Raw genomic sequence first — 20,274 nt, forward strand, 5'->3', positions numbered from 1 at the left:
ACTGATAATGAAAATTGATATCAACTCTCTCAATAACAATAAAAAATTGTATAAAGTGAAATGGAGGAAAAAGATTCATTTAGTTAAACTCAAATCTTTGGGATAAGGCTTGTTGGGGGAAAATCAGGTAAGCCTCTGATAGAATACCACTTAACCCATATCAGTTTCAAAAATTTGCACATTGAATGAATATTCATAAAGCCTTTTAAGTGGTTTGCATGCGCAAAATGACTACAGCTTAGGAGTGTTAAAACTGCAAAATAAGATTCGTACCATCGACCCCCACTATTTAGGGAGTTCGAAGCAGCCAGGCCGCTTCAAAATATTGGAGGAACCCTTCTCGTACCATGACATGTGTCCTTTTGTGTTTACTTCACGTCGTTACTTTTTGTTTAATATTTAGCATACTTCCTTGGGGTCCGATTCACCCTCGACTCAACCATTTGCACTTAAGACTTTCCAAGGGGGTGGTCCATGTGGATGGGGATAGCAATGATAAAAAAAAATAAAAAGAAAAAGAATTAAATCCCAAAAAGAATTGTATGGGATTGAAGAATTTGTGTTTGTTGTTTGTAAAACATCACCAATCTTTAAAGCTCCTCTCAATTCAAGGTCTGCTCTCTCTCTCTCTCTCTCTCTCTATCTTAGCTTCCTCAGTGGCAGTGCCCTTCCAAAGAGTTTCTCCACTTCAGTTGCTTCCATCTTCAGTGCACCCAAAATCTCCATCTCTTCTTCGCTCAATTGTCTTACGAAATTCTCTTCATCCTGTTTTAGCACCTTAAATCCCTCGGCTAACCTTTCGAACAAACTCATTTCAGTCTTCCCCACTTTCACAACCTCATCTTCTATTTGTTCCACCTCTCTTATGATTGTCCTCTCTCCTTCTTCCACTGTCTTCTCCAGTCTTTCTACAAGGGGAGGTTCAGGTCCACAAGTGTTATCCGTTCTGATGAATTTATTGAAATCTCGTCCTACACTTTTCGCCGCTCTTTCTAGTTCAGGGACTATGCTATCAGGTAAAACTGAGCTTCTTGTGTACACCACAGCACCACCATATCCATCCCATGCATCATTTCGACCCTTATAGTATACAAATACATAATCGTCTGGTCCGTTCTCTATCTTGGATGACAGAATGTACCTGCACAAGACATGGAAAGAGATCAGATTAGTGAGTTTCCAAGGTTGACATCACTGTCTACAACAACATACTTCTGATTCACTCAATTGTGAAGTTTTACTTCCCAAATAGAAGTTCAATTGAAATGAATTTCAGGACAAAAAAAACAAAGAAAAAATCAGGTCATTTCATATTTTTAACTTCACTAGTCCAAGTCAACTTGTGATTTTTGGACTTGAATCGACTCGATAGACATATGAGTCAAGTTTAGAAGCAGCAAATGATACCTAGGTAATATTGATGTATACGCATAAAATAGACATGATAGTGAATTAAGGTACATGGAGGGAAGTGGAAGAGAGATACCAATCATCTTGGTAGTGAAGGTACTCATTATCATGATTGTAAAGAATTCCGGGCTGCAAAGGATCCTGCACAAATTTCTGCACAGCTGATCGAGTAAAAAACCCACCATCAGGAGTTCGTATCCGCCATGATATATTTCCCACAAGTTTGTCGGACTCCTTGTGGAACTCGTGCAATTGGCAATCAAAAACATCAAAAGTAGGATTTAAGCCACTCGTTATGTACCACTTTCCACTGAAATTTTCCATGTTGAAGTTCTTGACTAGTGCTGTGGGCTCCGGTATAGGAAATTCACCAATGTCGGACTTCTGAGGCACACATTTCTTGCGTGAGACTGCACATTCGTTGAACTGATCTACAACGCTATTCTCAAACAGGTCCCCACATTTAATCTACAACAAGAAATGGATCAAACCACAATCAATCATTCTTGATAAGATGGTGGTCCCACAAATGTAGAGAGCTTCTATTGCCACACAAACTTTTCCTAACGCTACCCCAAGATGTGTGCTAATCTTTGGTGATTTACATAAGAATTAGGGTGGTGTTAGCAAAAGTTGGTGTGGCAATAGAATCTCTTCAAATGCACTGAGAAGATAAAAGCCCAAGTAACCTGGCATTCAGTCTCATCAGGTCGGTTGTTACATGTCTGTAGACATGCAACATTAGCTGCACAAGATGGGTTTCCGATACACTTGGCCAGCTCCACCCTGAACAACAAACAACCAAGAAAAAAATGAAGCTCAATTAACCATAAAATGAAGAATGGAGTGTCTTGGGACATAGGAGGCTCATATTCTACATTCTAATTTGCCTTTGAATGAACATAACTTTGTGCCAAAAGAGTTCATTAATCCGAACTTGTTTTCGAGATCACTAGTTTTGTTATATTGTACAATCATGAAGATAAGAAATGATATTCAAAATAAAAATTAGAATACAAAGAGAATATGTCTGTCTACCGTATAACTCATCATAGAATGACAAAGTTTAACACAACTTACAAATAATGAAAAAACAATCTACTTAGAAATCTTCAGATGCACTATATATAGACACTGTTCTCGACCCATAGTTAAAGATCTTTTCTCAAAAAAGAAAAATCAAAACCACTTATCACGAATTTGTAGTCAAATTAAACTACATTCCATCTCTCATCAATGGTCTCAATTCTCAATCTTCCATGTTATATGCATGCACTGATGAACAAACATTTCTTGTCATCCAATTAGGAGATGTCAGGTAATTAGTAAAGTGCCCATTAATTATCTTTTTAAGTAGGGCTTAATATTTAGGAATATAATACACACGCACTTAAATAGAGAGTTGTTACTTTAATACGAAAGTATGCCAATGTTTTTATTCAAATTCTTAGATGGGATGCGATCATAAGATATTGTAAATTGTTAGATTCAAACAAATATCATAAGTCTTTGAGTTAAAAGTATACATAAACAAGACTCAAACCGTGTGAGATTTATCTGATTTAAACCATAAACCATAGGATTTCAATAATAGTATAATACTTGTTATTTGATACCAATATATTTTATCTATTTTTTCATGAGCAATGTGCGTGCTTGCGTATGTGTTGGTAAGTATAAATTTTATTTTACTGATAAAAAAAAAAGTATAAATTTTATTAAAGTCATAGAAGGAGATCGAGATGACCCACCTCTCTCGATTACAAAGAAACCAATTGGCTTTTACCTATACTGAACAAATAAGATCCCACTTAAAAATAAACTTCTCAAAAAGTACACCTTTAAACTAGATGAATGGTTTACACCAAAGAAACAACCCTAAAATAGTTAAAGACCGTTGCCTAATTCCTTCCAATTTCCCCAGCAAACCGCAAAAGATAATAATGACATGGACTTCTCTTCATTTTTGTTAACGCATATAGATTTCAACCTTGAAAGAGAGAGAAGACTGAATTTGGGAAGACCCAAAATTTTGGAATCTAGCTAAAAAATGGGACCAGAAAGCAAAAGGAAAAAAAGGTATGGGTATGCCCCGGTTAATTAGGTGGTGGACCCCAAATGGATGAAGCAGGGAAAACCAAGGCGTTTGGAGGCATTGATGTGTATATACATATCTCACGAAAATTCCTTTATGCAAAAGTTCTTGTTACAAACTTGATCTGGAAGAATGGGTTGATCTCTCTTCAAAGTTAATATCACATGTCTACATAAGATTGTAGGCATATAGCAATAGGACATGTAATGGAAAAATTATATTCTTACATGGATTCATGAAGCCTATCTGGAGATGGGTCAAGAGCTGATTTTCGGTGTGGATAATCCACGTGACGAGAAGATTGTGTTCACGAAACATCAGCCATCAACTCATCTCCACGTGGGCCCACAGATCCATGTAAGCGAAAAATGCATAAGAATGTCTCGCCTATGTATAGGATCTGTAAATTCTTGAAGAGTTGGCATACACATTTTTTTTAACCTGGTCTGTGCCACACGTGATGATGATCTCCATGATGAGGAGATTCTAACCACCATAAATAAGCCCTAGACATGTCTCCATGTGGGCACTACAGATCTGTGTAAAGATAACAGTTTACAAATACCCCTACCAATATCAACTGATAGGTTGATTCTAGCATTAAGAGATCAACTAAGTGGAACATGTTGAAAATGGTGGGTCATGTGTCTTGATGTGAGCTTTAAGCAGCAATGTCATGTATGGATTGCTTCTGATTGTCCAGTTGTAGTTCAAGGAACAGGAAAAGAAATGTAGGACCACAATGGAAAGTTTGGAATGTGTGACAAAATTTGAGTAAAGCATAGAACTATAGACCTTGCAACCATAGTCACAAAGTCCGAGTATAGGTTTAAAACAGTAAGGGAAAACTTCAGAAAAAAACAGGGAAAAAGGGAAAGAAACGGGAAAAAAGATGAAACATAAAAATTATAAATTATAAAAAAAATGTGTACATATAATAATACATTAGATGATTCTATGTTTTCAATATAACATGTGGTCAAATATAATTATATATGTTATGATATAAAACAGTTTACTCATCAATATATATATATATATATAGGGAAATGTTCAACTCCCTAAGCTTTACCCTACACTTTAACAAACGTGTTTTGTCCTACATGGGTTAGAAGTTTTGGAATGGGCTGATTTTTGGTGAGGATGATCTCTATGATTAGAAGATCATCCTCCCCAAAAATCAGCCCATTCCGAAATGTTTAGCCCCATGTTTACACGTTGAAAAATCGTGGACCGTCCATTTTTTGTAAACCAATTTTGATGGGGTTAGAAGTTTTGGAATGGGCTGATTTTTGGTGAGGATGATCTCCTCACCATAGAACCGAAACTTCTAACCCATGTAAGACAAAACACGTTTGTTAAAGTGTAGGGTAAAGCTTAGGGTGGGGAATGGGACCCATATATATGTATATATACATATATATGGGTCCCATTCCCCACCCTAAGCTTTACCCTACACTTTAACAAACGTGTTTTGTCTTACATGGGTTAGAAGTTTCGGAATGAGCTGATTTTTGGTGAGGATGATCTCTATGGTGAGGAGATCATCCTCACCAAAAATCAGCCCATTCCAAAACTTCTAACCCCATCAAAATTGGTTTACAAAAAATGGACGGTCCACGATTTTTCAACGTGTAAACATGGGGCTAAACATTTCGGAATGGGCTGATTTTTGGGGAGGATGATCTTCTAATCATAGAGATCATCCTCACCAAAAATCAGCCCATTCCAAAACTTCTAACCCATGTAGGACAAAAAACGTTTGTTAAAGTGTGTGTAAAACTTAGGGTGCTGAACATTTCCCTATATATATAGGGAAATGTTCAGCACCCTAAGTTTTACCACACACTTTAACAACGTTTTTTGTCCTACATGGGTTAGAAGTTTTGGAATGGGCTGATTTTTGGTGAGGATGATCTCTATGATTAGAAGATCATCCTCCCCAAAAATCAGCCCATTCCGAAATGTTTAGCCCCATGTTTACACGTTGAAAAATCGTGGACCGTCCATTTTTTGTAAACCAATTTTGATGGGGTTAGAAGTTTTGGAATGGGCTGATTTTTGGTGAGGATGATCTCCTCACCATAGAGATCATCCTCACCAAAAATCAGCTCATTCCGAAACTTCTAACCCATGTAAGACAAAACACGTTTGTTAAAGTGTAGGGTAAAGCTTAGGGTGGGGAATGGGACCCATATATATGTATATATATATATATATATATATATATATATATATATATATATATATATATATATATATATATATATATATATATATATATATATTTTATCAAAATAATACTCTATTGAGAAAATTAAAAACCTTAACATCAAGATATTATCATCAAATCTCATATTTCTACATTTATGAATCACCATATTCTATTAAGTATCAAATCACATATAACCATATGGCTACAAAGAAGGTATATTGTTTAGGCCCTGCTTTTTTGACATCACAAAAAACCATAAACACAAAACTTTGCATTTACAGAGTTTTGTGTTTAACGAATTTTACATAATTTTACAATTGGGGTGCTTGGTTGTGTCCAAAGCAAATTTTTTTGTTTGCTTGGTTATCCGCAAAAGCAAAAAAGAATGTAATTTCTATTTTTTAAAGAAATATTTATTTTCTCATATTCTTTAGTTGGTAATTTATGGCTATTCACTAGAGATTGTTCATTATCAACCATTAATGGTTAGAGAAACACTTTCCTTAGTAAGATTTCAAATCTTACTAAGGGTCGTTGAGCACAAATGGATTACCAAATTGACAATCCAACACCCTATGCCCTCTAGATTTCATGGGAAAAGTCAAATAAAAAAAACAAAATATTCAAAAGAATAATTTTTTTGGCTTGATTCAAGGTTTTGAAAATGGACAGCTGTTGAACTCCCACTGGACACGCAAACTTAAAATTAAAATTTAATGGTGAAAAATAACCTTTTACAAGTTTTTTTTTAAGTTCATAGAATATCATCATCTACATCCTTGTGACATCAGATCATGTTTTTGGATGATACAAGGTGAGCTCAAGGACCCTTCGTAAGATTTCAAATCTTACTAAGCTAGTAAGGCTAGACTTACTCTCATGGTTATGTTTGGTTACTGAAGGTAGTTTCTGGAAAGAAAAACCTTTAATTTACAATCCACACAAGAAAACAATATAAATCTGAGAACTCAAATGGGAATTTGGGATGAAAATGTTAAATCTAGCTTACGCATCATGAGAGAATAAAGGACATAGTTGTTCTTAATTGAATTAAAACCCTAGAACTATTGATACAATCTTTGTTGGTCTTGCTGGGCCCCAGCACTGCAACCACCACTGAGAGAGCCTGAAAATAAGGAAGTAGAACATCTCCATTTTCGCAAATCTAATGGAGAGAGAAAGAGAGGAACTATACAACATGGGAGACAACATTGGAGAGTGAAGGAGAGATCTAGAGACAAAAAACGAGATAAGGTGGGGGGGGGGGGGGGGGGAGAGGGATGAGAATACTGCTTAAAATAGGTCGGGTTCGGTTCGGATATGAGTATGCCCATATATATATAGGGTCAGGTTCAAGGGCCATATGAGAAAACATATGAGAAAACTTTCGACGGTAAATAAAATTTTAAAATATGGGTTAGAAATTTTGGATTGAGCTGATTTTTTGTGAGGATGATCTCTATGATGGGAAGATCATCCAAAAAAAAAAATCAGCCCAATCTGAAACTTCTAACCCCATTAAAAGTGATATAGAATGTGGACCGTCGATTTTTTACCAATTTTTATCACTAATTTGTAAATCACTTTTGATGGATTTAGAAGTTTCTGATTGAGCTGATTTTTTGTGAGGATGATCTTCTCATCATAGTGACCATCCTTGCAAAAAATCAGCTCAATCCAAAACCTCTAACCCTTATTTTGAAAAACGAAAGTTTTCTCATATGTTTTCTCATATGGCCCTTGAACCTGACCCATATATATATATATATATGTCCGAATTTTTCTCCAAATCCGAATCTGACTTGGATTCTAATAGCTAAAACTATATCCGAACCATTTTACTTCCATTAAATTCATATCCGGATCCGATTTGACCAAATTAATTGATTCAGGTTGGATAATGCCAAACTGTTCAAGGATATTTCAAATAAAATTTCTAAAATATGATTAAATGGTGACTTGAACTCAATACCTCTCCATTACAAAGAAAGACCTTGACCACTACACCCAACCATTGTTGGTTGATGAAAGATAACTTGAAAAATATAAAAATACGACTTGAAAAGTAATATATCATTCGGATCTTGGCGGATATAAGGCTGGACTCGCATCTGACCCAAATCCAACTCAAGTCAAGGGGCATCAACCCATATCCGAACCATATTTTAATTCGGATATACTTGAAGGAACCAAACCTGCTAAATTTGGATTCGAATCACTCAAATTTTTGATAAAATCCGTCTCATTTTAAGCCCTAGGTGAGAAAGAGAGAGGTGAGTGGAAGCACAAATGAGAAGGAGAGAAGAAAGAGGAGAGAGGTCAGTGGGAGCACGAAATACCTGTTCATTCAGCAATGATAGAGGTAAAGGCGGTGCCCCTTATTCTCCACAAAGTTTTGTGGAGGGTTTTGTTCCACAATAGTTTACATTAATTTTGAGCCTTTTTGCCTGAGTTCACGGCCTTTAACAGATGAGCCCACAATTTTAACCATCCAAGCACCCACAAAATTGAAAACGCAGGAAAGGTTTGTGTATGATTATTTGTGGAGCAAACAAGTAGGGCCTTAGTTTTTATTTGTTGTTGTTATAAAAAAAAACGTGTTTAAAAAGTAAAACATGCATTTTAAATGCAAAACACGAGACTTTTTCAAAAAAACGCATTTTTTTATTATATTAATCGCCACAGACATAAGATGTGTTCTAAATGCGTTTTTAAAAAAAATGCCGCTTTCTGTTACTATGCCTTCAACTGATGCAAGTAGAACTCCAAGCCCTCTAGGTTAGGATACAAGGGTATTAGAACGTTGCCTACTCAATGGTAAAATAACCTTTAGGGGGGTAATAGATAGTGTACCAACTACTGTAGGTACCAGTAGTGCTGCTACACCTTGTAGAAAAATAGGTGAAAGAATGAAGTATAACAAACAAAAAAATAAAATGCAGATCAAAGGAAAGAGAATGAGACAGAATTTAAGTCGTATAGCATTGCATGTGCCCCACTTGCAATAATGAGATCCTTCCATTATATCTGTGAAAACCAGGTTTCAATCCCTCAATCTGTCTTCCTCTCGGAAAAACTGGAAAATCCCTCATTAAACTCCAGAAACAGTTGTTTGAATTTATAGTCCGTACAAAGACGACATTGCACCAAGGGAGAAAGTGAAATTTTGAAATGTTACCCCCGTGGAATCGCTCTTTGCAGTACAGTCCCTCATGCCAATTTCCAATACAAAGGCACCCCCAAAAGAAGACAAGGCACAAACATGACACACCCAATACCAACCCTTGATTTTCAACTAATCAACGGTGAAGTAACAAGCAAGATAGTGCTTTTGTAGCATGTACAAAATACTGTATGATGATAGTTTGTATTCTATTAGCAAAAGGGACTATATACGAAGAATCTGTAACCCTAATTTTTTAGCTAACTTTTTTACCAAATTTTATAATTTTCTGCCCTAAGGACTCAGAAGGAAAGGAGTTGGTTACTATTTCGGTAATCAAAAGGGAGAGTTTGTTTTGGATTGGAAACCTACGGTTATATAAGCAAGGGTTGTAACCATTCTCATATGTAGTGAAACTCTCTCAATTCTCATCCATGGAGGTAGACATAGCTGAACCACGTAAATCTTGTGTTTTCTTGGTTTAATTCATTGTATACATCCCTAGATGACTAGATAAAGGAATTTGTGCTAAAAAATACCACTTTTCAAAACACTTCAACTAGTTTAGACGATATACCTGCACTCCTTCAATAAACAAGTACATGTCTTGAGTGCATCAACAGCTTCAGCAGATGGAACAACCAAGAATGCACACGCCAATACACCAACTACTACCATGACCTGCATTTGCCTCCACTGCTTCACAACATGCAATGACATTGCCTGCAAAAAACCAACCCCAAACTATGTGTTATTTCTTAATTGAACAACCTCAACAAGCCAAGAAATACATTTCAGCAGCTACCTCAGGACAGCATATACCCATGTGAATGCAACACCCTGAATGAATATGTGAAACTCTAGATGCCAGCCGACAAAAACTACCATGAGATTTTGTCAGATGAGTGGTCCTCAAGTCTTTGATACTAGGCCACAATTTCATCTTTAGAAAACCCTGCGTATTCAAGGTCCCGCTTTCGAGAAATTTTTCCCTGCTTGTAGGTAGTGATTTGATACGTGCAACAACAATTTTTCCATGGGAGAAACAGGAAGGAAGTGCAGAAGATGCCATATTATGATGGGCTGATTTCCAAATGTAATCTGAAAAATATTTGAGTTACAAAGTGGAAAATAGAGTAATATACATGATCAAGGTTTGACATCAGTGACATGGAAATTAAACTCTACAAATTCAAAGATTAACTAGTAAAAAAGAATCATTGCCTCCAAAAATCGAAAGTACAGATTGTGATACCCAAAATCTGTGATAGGGCATATTCAATACATTTAGAACTAATAAATTTAAGAATTTCAGCCTTATGTGCATTTACTAACAGCTACTTTACTACTAAATCAACAATTGAGAAAGAAAAAAATTACTAAATGCCCCCTCCTTAGAATCATGGTATTAAAATCGTCCAAGATCGAAACAAGATGCCATCACTAAGATATCTTTTCAGGTTTACAAACTGCAAAAAAAAAAAAAAACATTAAAATCGTTCTTGATACCAAGATGACTCATCCAAGTCATTTTGGTGTTGTTCGTCAACGAGATGATATGCAAAACCAAGATTTAAAACCATGCTTAGGATTTGTTGATAAAGGACGATGAGGGGAGAAAAGCAAATAAGGGATTAGGGAATCTAGTTTAGGATTGGGTTAAGGATTTGGGTAGGATATGGTAATTTAATTATGAACTTTTGCATCCCAATGACCAAAAATACAAGGCTAGATGAAAATGGTTAAATGTTTGTAGGGTAAGGAAAGGATTAAGGGTTAAAGATTTGGAAAAGAGATTAATAAAATAGGGGTTAAAGAAAATGAGGAAAGGATTAAGGATTGAGGTTTGTAGGTTTCAAGAATCAAGAAAGGGATTCCAATAATCAAGAATAAGGAACTAAAAGAAAATTAAGAAAAACAAAAGAATAAAAAAGAAAAATAAAGATAAAAAATAAAAAAAGAGAAAGGGATAGAAAGATAGAACCTTGGAATCACACCAAGAATGATGGAGAACTCACTTCACTCAATGAAAGAAACTCATTCTTTATTCATCAAAATTCTTCATTATCCATTAATATAAAAAAAAACCCTAATACATTCTATATAAGGAAAATAAATCAAGATCCTAGTCAAACTAAAATACTAAATAAATAAACCTAATTTTTTGTAACTTTCTCTCTCCTGATTGTCAAGCCCTAATAAACTTAAATATAAGACAAACTAAAGTTACTAAACTGCCCCTAAATATTATAAGAAGACCATGGGCCAATAAAACATCAAAATAAACCCAAAAAACATGAAATTAAAGTCCTAAAACAGAAATATAAATAAATAACTAATCTAAAATAATCCCGGATGATAAACCAATAAATCTAGACCAAAATAAATGAAAACCTAAATAATTACAAATTTTCCATCAAAACCCTTGACCGTTGATTTGATTTGCGTTCCGCATTATTTGTCCTCTCTTTACTGGTTATCAATGCCACGAAATCTCGAGTCCCCTTATAACTACATAAAATTTTGTAATGAATCATTATGTTACTTTTGATCTATACATGTTCACAATTCTTACATATTTAAAACATTTGCAGCCATGTTTTTTTTATGGTGTCTCTAGATTTCTAAAGTAATAAAGGGTTAAGGAACCATTTTATGAGTAAGTTGTAATAATACCTACATCATCACAGCCTTCTAGATGAAAAAAAATCATTAATGGGAGACAAGGATGTCTACATATACTCCTTTTGGATTCAATGGGCGTTGGCAAGTCAATATAAAGGAGGCTGAGAACTCATTTACACAGTTTTGGGATTTCAATAACTTTACAAAAAGCGAAGGATGAAGAGATATCTCTCCATTCAGTGAGCAGGTGTGGGTCTATGGAAGTTGCTTTGTGCATTTTAACTCAAATGGAGATAACATAAAAGCAAGCTCGGTATCACTTGAAGGTATTAAGTCTACCATGACTCTATGAGACAATTCATACCATAATAATGTGATACAATATGAAAATTTCTGATGTCTTAATCTTGAGGAGAGTTTTTGCAAGTGAAGTCCCTACAGTTGGGTTAGAAGATGAGAAAAGAATATGTTAATGGTGTTGTATGAGCAAGAAATGGGAATGCAATAGGACCGTCGGATGAAAATTCTAGGGATTGAGAGTTGGGCAAGATGAGGGAGTGGCCATCCTCCTAACATACAAAACCAGAATATTGACAGCTACATACCACATGCATTACAATACTAGGAGCGAGCACGTGTAAGAAAGCAACGTGGGAAGGTACCTGATATTGACAGGAACAAGGTTTGGATGTAAGAATATTTTTTTCTTTATTAATGGCCACAAGCCCTCCATATTTATGAGTTTAGTTTCTAAAACTACCAATGCATTCTATTAAAGAAAAACCAATCAATATAGAATCCTACAGCAATTGAAATAGGGAAGTAAGAGAGCTCTAGTCGGAAAGCTTCCTTTATGGGTTAGGAAGCATATGAGAAAGGAAACTCTTGACCCTCTCCTTCCAAGGGATGTATCTGCCCTTCCATACATAAATAGGGATGCATCCACATTAAATTGGTACCATTCACACAAGCCAATTACATCTCATAAAAGTTTAGAGATGAGTGAGAAGGAGAGCCAAGAGATAGGAGCAATCATTGGTGACTAAAGAGAGCTTCACTAGATTCCATTCGTGCTCAAGTGAAGGCCCAATTCTAACAAGAACGAATGGTGAAAGGTAATCACATGTAGGTTAATTCTTGACGTTGATAATTGCATGAATAAAATGCATTGGCATGAATGTTTCAATTAAGTTCTACGTTGTAATAAAGGAAAAAAGAATGTTGCGAACATATCTATAATCACAAAAATTGTAAACAGGATTAGCAAGTATCCAAGGAAAAGAGAATGAATTACAATTACGGAATAAACAAGAAAAGTAACATAAAATGAGGAAGATGAACTTATATATTTCATATATCTTGTGAGTTCTATGAGATTCCAGTTAACATAACATTGTGAATTTTACTTTTGCATCAGGTTCCTCCAATAAGTATCACAATGGTGCTCAAAGCAGGTAATTGGGAAAAGGTTGGCGTTGTTGGCGTCTCAAGGAATAGGTTGACTGTCACGACCTTTTGAGTTTATTTGGCCAACTTGGCCAACTATAAGCCGCCCCCCTTCGACATGGAATTTTGAAAAGAACCAACAAAGGGGTTTAACGTTGGATTCTCTAAGGGGAATCCATTGCTCCAATTCTAGTGAGACCGTCTAATATGTATGGATCGGCCTCCCTTATTATAGAACAATTTTTTGAAAAAAAACAAAAAGAATTAAGGTATTCTCAATAACCAAAAGAGAAAGAAAAAGACATTAAGGGATTTTCTCTAGAAATCACTATAGAAAAAAGGACTTCATTGAGAGTTTCACAATTCCATCATCAAGGATACTACCAATCCATAGAAAGAAGATAAGGAGGAGAAGGTGAGTCAAGAATAGAAGTTATTCACCAAGCAAGGGGGTCGTTATACTATTACATATTCTAATTTATTTCAATGGCCTCCATTCTAGGTATATATGATGATTGCATCTCATCCAATCGATCCTAAAATCATGCATAGTTTTCCACTTAAAGTTTATTTGGTTGTTGTAAAAGTTCATGTGAGCATGTTGAATGAATGTTAGAAAATTGCTTACAGAAATTGCAGAGCAAACAAGCGTCTCTTGATTCTCATTAATAATTTGAAGTATTTGCCGAAGTCATCCCTCAGTAAGGAATGAGGGAGAAGAAAATTAGTTTTTAATGATGCTTAAGATCCTATCTTAGAATGTTCGTGATTTGAATGATAGGAGGAAGAGAGTGGTCGTTAAATCAATGATTCATCGTTTGAAACCTGATATAGTATCCTTGCAAGAATCTAAATTGGAACTAGTAATTGATAAGTTAGTGTGTGAGCTTTGGGGGTGTAAGGAGGTAGGATGGTGTTGTGTTTCAGCAATTGGTACGTCAAGGGGAATCATTGTATTATGGAACAAAGTAAGTATTGTAGTCAAAGATTCCCTGATCGGAGCTTCTTCTGCTTTCATCCTTTGCGGCTTAGTGAATAGCAATTTTAAGTGGGTGTTCTCACGAATCTACAGTCCTAATAAAGATTGGGAAAGATCTCAGTTTTGGTAGGAGCTTAGGGACTCTTATGCTCTATAGCAAAAACCGGGGTGTAGAGGAGGAGATTTTAATGTCATCAGATTCTCGTTCAAAAAGCTTGGGGGTTCTAGAGTTACTAACAAGATGAGAAGATTCGGAGAGGTCGTTTAAGATTATGACTTAGTGGATTTATTGTTGTGTGGGAGACAATTTACTTAGGGTATGTTTGATTGCATGGAAAGTCACTTTCCATGGAATTTGAAATCCATGGAAAATTAGTTGTGGAAAATAGGTAGGGTTGGAAAATCAAATTCCATTGTTTGATTTCACTTGGATAAAATCATGGAAAATTATGAGAAAAAAGAAGAGGAGAAGGAGGAAGAAGATGAGAGGAGGGGAAGAGGAAGAAGAAGATGACGAGGAAGAGGGAGGAGGGAGGATGTGGTGATGGTGGCGACGGCAACGGTGGCGGCGACGACCATGGCGATGGTAACGACGGCGAGATTAGTGTAATGGTGGTGGTGGTGGTAGTGGTAGTAGTGGCGGTGGTAAGGAAGAATTGAGGATGGAAAATATGGGTGGATTTCATTTTCCCACCCATATGGGTGGGAAAGTGAAATCCATGATTTAGTGGACTTTTTGAATAGGGTGGAAAATGAATTTCCATTTCCATGTGCAATCAAACACTTGAAAAATGTCATTTTCCATGGAAATTGATTTTCCACCCTATTTTCCATGTGCAATCAAACATACCCTTAGTCTAATAATCAGAATTGTCTGGTTATGAATAAGCTAGCCAAATTCTTGGTTTCGTCGATCTGGGAGGAATATTTCTCTAACATTAGGCGGGAATCGGTGCCTAATCCAACTTTAGATCATTACCCTATCCTCTTGCAAGTTAGTCCATTTGTTTATCACTCTTCTCCATTTAGATTCGAGAACATGAGGCTTTTGCATAGCAATTTCAAAGGGCTTATTGATAATTAGTAACTAAAATAGCCTTTAAAAGGAAGACCAGGGGTAGTTGTTAGATTGAAGTTAAAATTTATTAAGGATAAATTGAAGATGTGGAACAAAGAGATCTTTGGAAGAGTGGAAGTTAAAAAGAAAGAGCTTATGTTGGAAATTGAAGAGTTGGATAGGAGGGACGAAAAGGGATTGTTATCGTCGGGGTTCTATTCAGGAAGAGTCTAATCAAAGGGTAAATATGGAAGAGGTTTGTTGGAGACAAAAATCAAGAATTGGGTGGCTTAAAGAAGGAGATGGTAACACAAAATTCTTTCATCGAACAGTCAACGCTCGTAAGAGATCCAAATTCATTTCTAAGATAAAAATTGGGGGAAGTTGGGTAGAAAGGGAAGAGGTAGTTAGAAAGGGGGTGGTAGATTTTTACACGGATTTGTATTTGAAAAGGCACCAAGTTAGGCCTAAGCTTGATGGGCTACACTTTGATAGCATTTCCGATATGCAAAGGATTCGTTTGAAAAGGCCATTTGAAGAGGAAGAAGTTTTGGCATCCTTATCTAGTTTATGTTCGGACAAGGCACTTGGGCCGGACGGTTTCACCATGGGCTTCTTCAAGTTTTGTTGGAATACAATTAAATCGGACTTGATGACGGTGGTAAAAGATTTCTATGATCATGGTATTATGGACCGGGGACTTAAATGCACATTCATTGTCTTGATCCCAAAGAAAGGAGGGATGAAAAACAACCAATCTTAGAACCATTAGTTTGATAGGGGCCACGTACAAGATCATTTCAAAAATGCTCGTTTTAAGAATGAAAGAAGTTATGGGGGGGAATTATACGTTCAAACCAAGGAGCCTTTGTGAGTGGTAGAAAAATTATGGACGGGGTTTTAGTTGTTAATGAATGTCTTGATTTAAGAATAAAAGCACAATCTCCGGGCGTTTTCTGCAAAGTAGATTTGGAGAAAGTCTACGATCACGTTAGTTGGAATTTGCTTGAAGTACATTCTAAGATGTATGGGGTTCAGGTTCAAGTGGATCTATTGGATTATGTTGTGCATCTCTTCAGCTTCCTTTTCTATTCTTGTTAATGGTTCTCCACAAAAGATCTAGGGGCCTTCACCAAGGAGACCCTCTTTCCCCATTTTTATTCTTGGTGGTTGTAGAAGCCTTAGGAAGGATGATCGGAAGAGTAGTGGAGCATAGGGATTTGGGTGGTTATCGCCTAAGCATCGGAGGTCTGTTAGTAAATCAGTTACAGTTCGCAGATGACACCTTAGTCTTTTTGGATGTGGATAAATCAAGTCAAATTCTTCGAAGGTCTGTTGTGTTGTTTTGAAGTTGTGCCAGCCTTCCAATAAACCAACAAAAGAGTAGAGTTTTTCCTATGGGGCAAGTCGAGAACGATCAGGTTTGTTAGATCAAATTAGTACCCGATCAGGATCGATCAAGTGTGTTGGTTCGTGATTGGTATCCGATCAGAGGTGATCGAATCCATTAGATCAACTGGTGATCGATCGGATGTGATCAAAACAATTAGATCACACATATTCAATCAATAATGTTGATTAAAAAGCATGAGACACATACATTTGATTAGGTACAATCTGGATTATTAGATCTAAGATCAGACATGATCCAACGACTCCTGAACCAATAGACATTAAATCATGATTCTTGGTCAACAAACACATAAATGACTATATAAAGCCAACCAGAAATCAGATTTCTTCATTGAAAATTTTCGTGTTCTCCCTTTTCTAAGCTTTAGTATTTGGCATCTTCAGTTCCTAATTATTCCTGAGTGTTCTAGATTAAATCGGATAGTACATAATCCGATTTAATGACTTGAGCGTAGATTTTTCTATATCCTGAAGACACTTGTTCTTTGACTCCTTGTGTATTGTGGCTCTAACCATTAGCGGAGAATATTTTTCTAAAAGAAATTGAATCTAATTCGAGTCTAGAAGTTCTTTTTCTTCCTTCATCAAATTTCTTCCAATTTTATACACATTTTTACAACAAGTATGGGGAGAAATTCTTTGGTTGGGAAAGCAAAAAGGCGAAGAACATGTACGGGTGTGGTGTTTGGAAAGGTATTCTTAAAACTCTACCCTAATTTAAAGGAGAATAAAATTTAAGGTAGAAAGGGGAAATAAGTGATGGCGTTATCAACGACCATGATGTGCATGATGTGGAAATGGATAGTGAGGCCCATGATGAAACTATCCCTCCCACTTTAATTGAGGATAAAACCAACAAAAGGCCACCACATGAGATTCGAAAACCAGCCCGTCTTTGTGACTAATGAGGAAAATGATTGTCGTTGTTTAGGAGTGAAGATATGATCCTAGTCAATGGATCACATTATTTCCTTTCTTTTGTTTTGCTTTATTCTCTTTCTTAAACTTTCTTTTTTTATTGCTAGTTATAGGAAAATAGAGAATCAAGCAATGATGTTTCTTAGTTTATTTTTACTTTCTTAGTAAGTAGGATATATGATAAAAGGCACAGGGGAGTTTTTGAAATAGTATTTTCTCTTGAATAAAGACATTGTAGTTCACTGAAACGTGTGCTACTCGTGTTGGATTGTCTTGCATTCTCTTCTCTTATTCTATTTGCTTGTCAATTACTAGTTCCTATTGGAACCATATTAACAAGGTTAGGTTCTGGGAGGACTCGTGGTGTGAGGAGGGTCCCTTAAAAGATAGATTCCCGAAGGCTTTTGCTTTTTCGAACAAGAAGGGTTCCTCAATTGCTAGTTTCATAGCAGTAAATGATGGGAGCACAAGGTGGGACTTGGGTTTTAGAAAAAGGTTAAATGATTGGGAAGTGCTAGAGATCACAAAGTTATTGAGGGAGTTTAGACAACGTTTCAAGAGTTTTTAACAGGGAGGACTTGAGATGTTGGAGCACTAATAGTACAGGTACTTTTTCTGTTAAAGACTTTTACAATGATTTAATTAAGAAGGGGGAACCCTACTTTCCCTCATATCACGGTAACCAAGGGTGCCTTCGAAGGTGGCCTACTTTATGTGGATGGCAATCCAAGGAAAGATTCTTACTCTTGATCAGTTGAGGAAGAGGGGTTTTTGCGGGCCGAATGTCTGTTGTGTCTGCATGTGTGACAAAGAGAGATCGAATCACTTGTTAGTCCATTGTGAAGTGGCTAGTGTGGGGTGATGTTTTTGACTCATGTTGGTGTGGAGTGTTGTCTTCAAGGATCCCTGAGAGGTGTGTTGGTTGAATGGATTCAATTGGGGCTAGTTTTCACTTGTCGAAGAGATTGATGTGGAGTCTCACCCCTTTCATGAGGTATTTGGAAGCCGAGAAACGTAAGAATTTTTTAAGGAAAGTCGAGTTCTATTCAAGAGATTTTTTTGGAGATTCTAGGCTTATTGTTCTTCTGGTGCAAGATCTTCAAAGAGTTTAAAGGGATATTCTTCGAAGATTTCTTAGTTCATTGGAATGCTGTTTGTAACCTATCAGACTCTTAGTTTCCTATTGTTTCCTTTTTTTGCAGTTTTTTTCTCTTGGTTGGTTATCTCAACCTCCCCTTTTGTAATGTTTTTCTTAACCTGAATTATCAAAAACAAAAAGGTAAAAAAAATTACGGGTAAAATTGACCCTATTCAACCCATGTTTCCTAACTCCTCTTTATTCACAAAACCACTACTTCATCCACTAGACTCCAACTTCATTCACAACAGACTCTGAACAACACCTAAAGACTCTCAACTATAACCCACTAAACCACAAATACTCCTTCAAAAATCACTCTTTTAGGTCAAAACCATGTCACCAAACAGATGAAACAGCTAGAAGTTGTCATATTTCATTTCATATAGTTAAAATTCAGCATATAATAGATTCATCATTAAGTATCCAAACTACCTATTAAAAGAAAAATCATTTAGTAACCAAACATCAGGATTCGGAACAATAAGAATAACACAAACCCACACACTTCAAGGAACCAACAAAAATGACAGATTAGAGAGAGAGAGAGAGAGAATTTGAGGAGTTTAAGTACAAACCTCGCAGAGTTGATGGAAGAGAGATTGAGAGATTGAGGAAGTGAAGGAGACTGTGCTTTTCATGGTAGCGAAAGTTGCAGAGAAGAAGAACAAGATGAAGAGAGAGTGGAAGGTGAAGCGAGAGAAGTCGATAAGAGATTGTGTGGAGACAAAGCCCTCAACGTAGTCATTTGTCCAAAATTTTGAAAACGTGGATGGGTTGTAGTTGTACGTACTCCCCAAGTCTCCATCTCGACTCCTTGGGTATAGGGTCTGAATTCGTCTTTGGATTAAGATCGGCCACGTGTATTATCAAGGATGAATATTCGAGATATGCTTAAAGGTTTGACTTCGGCCTTGTTTGTACAGATTACCTATTACCCGAAAAATCAGATCTAACGACGAAACTCCATTCAAGTTGATCTCTCAACTATTTCGGTCTGGATTCGTTTTCCACTCCTAAAAATTAATTAGAACCCGAACCGATTTTTGAGTAAAAATAAAATTTTTGTTTGATAAAAAAAAATAATAATAATAATTGGAAAATTACTCAAAGGATCCTGACAAAAGGATTTTTTTCTAAATAATCATTAAGTTTTTGACGATCTCTTAACATTCCACTTCATCTCCCACATTTCTCACAATTAAATGTCCTAACCAGTCGAACTCAATGTTTTCATCCAAAAAATCAAATTTTTAGTATCTCAATCGAATTTTGGATAAGCAAACCACTAAATTGAATAGATTTATTCTGTCTAAACAAGAAGTTAATATAGATACCCGAATTTGATCGGGCGTTCGATGCAAAATGCGCTAAAGTACATAAAAATCGGAATGGATCCTTAAGGTTCAAACTTTCAAAAATCTTTTTCTCTTTTAATAAATAACCCAAGGCCCTTCCCACGCTGCCCAGGGACCAAAAACCCACCTCACTACTCTTTTATACTTCTCAACCTAAATTCACTCCTATTTAACCCATCACTTAAGCTCATTCAACTTAACATAAATCCATTCTTATTCAACCCATTACCCAAGCCTAACCTGTCACCTAAACCCATTTACTTCTCAACCGAACACTATACCTATTCAACAAACTACCCAACCATCTTACCCAAACCCAATTTTCAATCTAAGCCCAACATCACAACCAATCACCCAAGATCATTAAGGTGGGACATATCTCACCAGCCTAATTCACTTCTCTCATCCAATTACTAATCCCCATCACCTTTTCTCTAAAAACATCATCTATCCACAC

The 20,274-nt window shown here is 36.2% G+C and overlaps 1 protein-coding gene across 4 annotated transcripts; it reads right to left on the minus strand.

The window, feature by feature from the left end:
• Window positions 1-526: 526 nt before the first annotated feature.
• NPQ1 (non-photochemical quenching 1) lies at window positions 527-19,234 on the minus strand. Of its 4 annotated transcripts, XM_086427591.1 has the most exons (7): window positions 19,038-19,177; window positions 10,264-10,352; window positions 9,689-9,984; window positions 9,461-9,606; window positions 2,100-2,196; window positions 1,487-1,878; window positions 527-1,141 (listed from the first exon to the last, which is right to left on the minus strand). In XM_086427591.1, the coding sequence occupies exons 3-7, from the start codon at window positions 9,953-9,955 to the stop codon at window positions 640-642; spliced, it is 1,404 nt and encodes a 467-aa protein (XP_086283717.1). In that variant the 5' UTR covers window positions 9,956-9,984; window positions 10,264-10,352; window positions 19,038-19,177; the 3' UTR covers window positions 527-639. The 4 variants fall into 4 exon arrangements, with proteins under 4 accessions (XP_086283717.1, XP_086283716.1, XP_086283719.1 ...); XM_086427590.1 differs by lacking the exon at window positions 10,264-10,352 and having other exon boundaries at window positions 19,038-19,197; XM_086427593.1 differs by lacking the exons at window positions 9,689-9,984; window positions 10,264-10,352 and having other exon boundaries at window positions 19,038-19,234.
• Between the last annotated feature and the right edge of the window lie 1,040 nt (window positions 19,235-20,274).

The sequence above is a fragment of the Akebia trifoliata genome, chromosome 16 (genome assembly GCF_017979445.1).
Source record: "Akebia trifoliata isolate Shusen 1 chromosome 16, ASM1797944v1, whole genome shotgun sequence".
Classification (NCBI taxonomy): Eukaryota; Viridiplantae; Streptophyta; class Magnoliopsida; order Ranunculales; family Lardizabalaceae; genus Akebia; species Akebia trifoliata.